The sequence below is a fragment of the Solea senegalensis genome, unplaced genomic scaffold (genome assembly GCF_019176455.1).
Source record: "Solea senegalensis isolate Sse05_10M unplaced genomic scaffold, IFAPA_SoseM_1 scf7180000013749, whole genome shotgun sequence".
NCBI classification, from domain to species: domain Eukaryota; kingdom Metazoa; phylum Chordata; class Actinopteri; order Pleuronectiformes; family Soleidae; genus Solea; species Solea senegalensis.
Genome location: NW_025320884.1, coordinates 1 through 6,230, shown reverse-complemented (window position 1 = coordinate 6,230; position 6,230 = coordinate 1). Strand labels below are relative to the sequence as shown.

General features: G+C 42.0%; 1 protein-coding gene across 1 annotated transcript; it reads left to right on the top strand.

Moving 5' to 3' along the window:
- On the top strand, positions 1–2,355 carry LOC122760558 (protein Wnt-10a-like). The gene is made up of 3 exons (XM_044015665.1): positions 1–155; positions 436–508; positions 2,044–2,355. The coding sequence occupies exons 2-3, from the start codon at positions 447–449 to the stop codon at positions 2,348–2,350; spliced, it is 369 nt and encodes a 122-aa protein (XP_043871600.1). The 5' UTR covers positions 1–155; positions 436–446; the 3' UTR covers positions 2,351–2,355.
- Positions 2,356–6,230: the final 3,875 nt, after the last annotated feature.

Here is a 6,230-nt window from a genome sequence, read left to right as displayed (position 1 = left end):
TTAGAGCGATTCTCCTGGATCACCTCGGTCTCCCCCTCGGATGTTAAAACCCTCGCGAAGAGCTCGCTGGCGGAGTAACTGGGATGTACGCGGATGTGTCTGAGAGCGTGAAACACTGACTTTGCCCTCAAACTTGTTGCAACTTCCTTCATTGAGTAAGTTGCGAGGTTGATGAAAGTTTTTCTTGAATGAGTGTCTCGCCTCTGGCTGCCACATCTGGACTCTCGCGGAGCTGTCAAGTCCAGCGCCAACTTTTACGCGGACGTGCCCTGACCCCCTGTTTCCTCTTCTTCTTCTTCTTCTTTTATCCCCCTTGTCCTCTTCTAAATTAAGACGTGGAATACTGGACTCTGAACTCCGATTTTGTATTTTTTTTTTTTTTAATTTTAATTTTTTTTTTATCTTGTGATTTATTTTATTTTATTTTTTTATTAGCAAGGCACACAATGGAACACCCAGTCCTCAGAATAGCAATCATCTTGGTGATTATCTGCCTCCTGGATAGAAGGTGAGTTGCAATATCTGAATTCAAGCTGTATTAATCATCCTGTATCATGCAGGTCTAAATGTCATGACTATTATGTTGTCATTGCATGAAATGGGTATCAACAAGATCGTGACTAAGCAATATAGCAAGTCAGTGCCAACGTCACGTTTCATTTCAATGTTAATTTAAAGTGAAATAACACACTGTGCCACACACACGTGCCTCCTTCTGACACATTAAAAGAGGAAAAATAAACCTCACTTCACACCACTGTTATATTATGTGAGTAGTTTTATGCTCACTGATTCCCAAACAATGTTGCTCGTTATGTTGATCTATATTTAGAAAAGAGTTGTTGAAACAGGTCCACTGTCATAGCAGGAAACACAACAGGTAGCAACAGAAAACTTACCGGAATCCCATGCTTGCAAATGTTAACGTGAAGGTTGGGCACCATGATACAAATGAACATTTAAGGTCACACACAGCGACATGTATGACTGACGCTGACTCACTCAGAAAAAGAGCACAAGGTGATGTGTGATGTTGCTCTGATTCAGCGCTTGCATGGGAAAAACTTGCAGTGTTGCATTTACAACTCTGTGTGTGGGTGTGTGTGTGTGTGTGTGTGTGTGTACACACCTCCCCACACCTGGATATTTTCACGAGGATGCGGACGTTGGTCGTGCACGCTCCTCACTGCGTGTGTGGTTGTGCGTCTGGGTCACACACACCACCTGTGTTTTCCTCGTAAATGAGAATAAAGAAGAAGATGAAGAATAAGAAGAAGAGTGTGCTGCACATTTCGCCTCTCAAGCCTGTGTTTTCCTTGTTACTGCTGGCGACTGTGACTCTGTGAAGTAGAAGAGCGCTCCGACTGCTGTCAGCTGAATTACTGTTTCTCACATGAGTGAGCTGCAACGCAGGCGGGAGGCTGCTGAGTGAAGACGCACACCTTACAGTGGAAAAAGTCCTTGACGTTTCCTTGAATTCACGCTTTGCAAAAACTGCCACCAAGACTTGAGACGTTGACGCCTTTGCGCTCCCTTGTTCCCCTGCTTGTTTCACGCACTGCTGTCTTGTTAAAATACATCGACATTGGCAAACAAACTTTAAATTAATCCAAAATACAAACATAAGCGACACCTTTATGGCTCCAGGAAGCTTAAAGTAAGAAAGCATTTGTTGAAAATCACACACAGAGTTTAAGAGCCTTTTTTTTTGTTTGGATTCTAGCAACAGCTTCACACAATCATAAACTGCATTAATCTGGAAAACAAAGCACAAATTGGCCTGTGAGTGCATTTCTCTTTCCGGCAGCATCTGGAGATGTTTTCAGAAGTGTATTGTTGAGGTTTTACAGCAATCAACTATAGTGGGGACCATCATGTCGGGGCGCCTGTCTGGCACTGTGGGTGATGCCGTGACGCCGACGGCACATTAACAGAAAGCTTACGAGTTCCAACTTTTATTTTTGTTGGGAGAAGAGAAAAGGGGCAGAGGAGCGTGAAGTGTTGTTTGTCTTGTTAATAACGTGACCTGTGTGCTCCATGCAGGGTAGACTCCAATGAAATCTTGGGCCTGAAGCTCCCCAACATTGACCCAATCCTGAATGCCAACACAGTGTGTCTGACACTACCGGGGTTGACGCGGCGCCAGCTGGAGGTGTGCATGCGGAACCCAGATGTGACGGCATCAGCAATCCAGGGAATCCAGATTGCCATCCACGAGTGCCAGCACCAGTTTCGAGGGCACCGCTGGAACTGCTCCAGTCTGGAGACGCGGAACAAAATACCATACGACAGCATAGTCTTTAAAAGAGGTCAGCTCAGCTACATGGTCATTTCACAAAATATGCAGTAGAGTACACTACTTTCTGTGCAAACTCCATTTTCATTTTTCTGTCTGACATTTTTGTGCGTCTCTTTCATGGAAATATGTCGTTACAAAACGGTGGGAAGCAACGTTGTGTAGTTAAAGGTTACAAAATAGTATAGAGAATAGACTCGTCACATAAAAACAATACGATACAATAAATAACACACACAATACAGAGAATGGTTTGAGAGCGAGTGGTGTTGAAAAATTTAACAAGGATATTTCCAGACTCAGGATCAGGCCGCAGAGGCACAGAGGTTACTTATACCTGCTAAAAGCAGAGCAAGTTCAAAAGTTACATCTTCAAACAGGTTGTGGTTTTATATCCGAACACTCTTAAATTTAATATCGCAAACGGATCGTCTTGTAAAGACTCACTGCCACAGTATACTGTCATTTTTTTTCAAACAAGGCCATAAAGAGAGATCATTTTCCTCCTACAGACAATCCTTGATTGTTGTCTCACAACAATGCACAGTTAGGTTATCTTCAGTGACTAGCAGACTGGGATCTGTATTCCAACCACCTCTCGGTATCTCCGCAACGACCTGTACAAAAGAGCAGGTAACTTCAAAAGCAGTTAGTCACCTTCAGATTACCAAACCTCCCGCAGATCAGCTTTCCCTGACGCTTTGTAGTCGTCAAAGCTTTGCAAGTCAACCACAAAAGGATGAAAGAGGATCTCTCGAGTGGGGAAGCTTGTAGATGGACCCGTCCCAGGTTATTGACTGGAATCAATTTCATAGTATAGCCGAAACACCTGGATAGATGAACGGCACACTGGGCAATTCACAGTTTTGAGTCTTGAGGTGAGATGCATGCTCAAAACTGAATATTTTTGTCCGAAATTCAGACTTGAATCAGCAAGAACCGGCTGAAATTGCCACTCTGCTGCATTGTTTATCTCGTGCATCAACGTTTTTTTTCTAAAATATATTGATGAAATAATCCCAAGCAAAGGATTTGTCCTCGAGGGGGTGTGACCAGAAATGAGGAGTTTTACAACCATCATTTAGGATTTTATAACCTGTTACATCAACAGACTTTTTTATCAAAAAGAAAAAAAGAAAAAAAATCACTTCGACAAAAGCATGTGCTCACACACCTCTGCTGCACGTATACTTTCACTCCTCACTGACTCATTGAGAGGCTGTTTGTCATTATTAGTAGAGGCAGTTGCTTTTTGTCTGGCATCCCTGGTTTGCCTCGGGCGCAGAAAGTCCAAACCACTGACATAAACAACCTCTTTAAATTGGATGATTCATCTGTTACATGTTGATACATTCTGCTCTACAGAAGCTAAAAAATTGATGCAAGTAAACACGCTGCGGCTATAAGTGCGTGTAGCTACTGGCAGTGCTTTAATTGCGACAGATTTACAGCGGCGGATTCGATGCAATTGTGGAGATCAACAAACACAAAAGTTTGTTTCTTATTTTTTTATTTTTTTTTTAGCGCAACTGCAAAGAGAAAAAGAAACAACGCGGTGTCACACAGGGCGACAATTTAATGTATGTTTTATGAAGCCCGTGAAGCAGCGATTCCTCAGAAATCGTGTCTTATAAAAGTGATACAACGAGAACAGAGTGCGTGTTTTGGTGTCTGTACGTTACTGCATACATACGCATAGATAATAAGATTTATGTGTCCATTTTCATTCAGCTTGAATTTAAAAAAAAAAATAGACATTAGGTGAGTCACAGATAGACGTAGATAGAAATAGGAGATTCTTTCTCTTTCTTTCTGGGTCTCCTCCTCTCTCTCTCTCTCTCTCTCTCCCTCTCTCTCTCTCTCTCTCTCTCTGTGTGACTGTGTCTGTTTCCTCCCTCTCTGGGCTGATCCTAATGCTTTTACTTCCCTTGCCAGTGCAAGTGCTTGTGAATTTGCTCTCAGCACTTTCCCAACTCTGGTGGCAAAAGCATAAACCTGTTTAGTCGGTTTCTGTAACACAAAGTGACAGTTTCCTTTGAATCTTTAATTCATTTTGCCACTTCCTCTGCCATCAGTTCATCCGGGCGTGCCGCAGCCAGTGAATTATTTGTTAGATTGATTTGTTCCCAGTCTTCCGGGGGCCTGGGCCGGGGGAGCCCGTCAACAGAGCAGGGGCTAGAGCTAAAACAGGCTTTCTATGTATGTATGAGGATGTGCCTAAGTGCCATCCCTCTGGCTTCCCCCTCCGTGTACCGCCAAGGTGGTAGGTGGGAGTGGAAGTGAGTCAAATTATATATGTCGTCGTGTATACGTGCGCATTTTTTCCCCTGCTGTAACAATAAATCAGTTTTTATAATAACCATGTTTAAAATTATTGGTTGCACGCTGAAGACGTACTGTAGCTCCTCCTCGATATTACATTCGTCACTCAGCTCTGCAGTTTTGTAGGAAGGCTGTGTCACAGGAGCTGTTGACGCTGTATTTGCCATAAAAATCCATTGGGATGGATTTGATGATTATGTTTTGTCATTTTCATGGCTGAAACTAGGAGTTTTCTCTTTTCAGTAGGTTAGAATGAGTCTCTTCCATAAATGTAAGGAGCTCCTCTTCCATGTGTCTACATGGAATTGTCAGAATAGTAAAAACTGCCTTTGTTTTAATGTGACATGAGGAATATTTCAGTTGTTTGCAAACTGCAGCTTCACTCCTCGATGCCGCCAAGTTCTCCACATAGTTCAAATAAAACTTAACAACGCACAAGTTTTGTACTCTTACGCAGACGGTGACTTTTTTTTTGGGCCTCTGTGGGTAATCTGTGTTTTTGTTTGTCTCACAAAGGCTCGTAGAGATTTTCAGACAAACAGACGAAAGCAACTGTGTGAAACCTGACATTGTGTCTCACAAAAAAACAAACTAGCATCCCATTTATTTAAACATATACATAATCAAGTTACATCAAACATGTCTTAAAAATGGGGGCAGTTCCAATTATTGGCTTTTTATTTGACTCCCAAACAGCCAGCCTGAATCATTGCTCCTTCAAGCAGCTTGCTATAAACTTGTAAGTGGTTTCTTTTCATGTTTTCTTTACAAGTTTCCATTATAATCTTCACTGTCTTCTACACCCTTAAGTATCCACCAGTTGGACTTTTTTTTTTTTTTTATAGAACCTAAGGGCACCAAGCTCACAGGCAGTAAGCTGATATCCAACGACTAACACTGTAGATGATGCAAATGCTGGTGTCTCACTCCATCCTTCATCGCCCAGATTCCGCCCTTAAATGTGAACTTTGTCACAAAAACGCATCAAAAATGGGAAGGGACAAATGCACTGTGTTTATATTGTGCATGTGAGTAGTGCAACATTAGTCCTCTAAATTACAGATCAGTTGTGGTGGAGCTGCTCACTGCATGCGCCACATGCAGGTCAGACTTCCTCAAGGAGAAACAGATGTGTTTTACTGTAAACGCAACAGTCATCGCGCATCATATAGAGAGACAAGAAAATTCGGCAGCAAAATTTTGAGCTTGTCTGTTTTTGCTGCCGATGCCGTCGGGTGTAGGACTTGTACTAGTAAAGGAGTAACATTTGGGTGGATTGAACCTTTAGTCACTGGTTAGTATGTCGTCCGAAATGTGAAAAAAAAATTCGTACTTTAGTATGTCCCCCAAAATATGACAAAAAAGTCATACTTGGGTATGTCGTCCAAAATTAGTCAAAAAAGTCATAGTATAGTATGTAGTACTTTAGTATGTGGTCCAAAATGTGAAAACAAGTCATAGGTTCGTATGTCGTCCAAAATGTGAAAAAAAGGTCATACTTTAGTATGTTGTCCAAAAGTCGTCCAAAATGTGGAAAAAGTCATAGGTTCATGTCGCCCAAAATGTGAAAAAGATCATACTTTAGTATGTTGTCCAAAAAGTCGTCAAAATG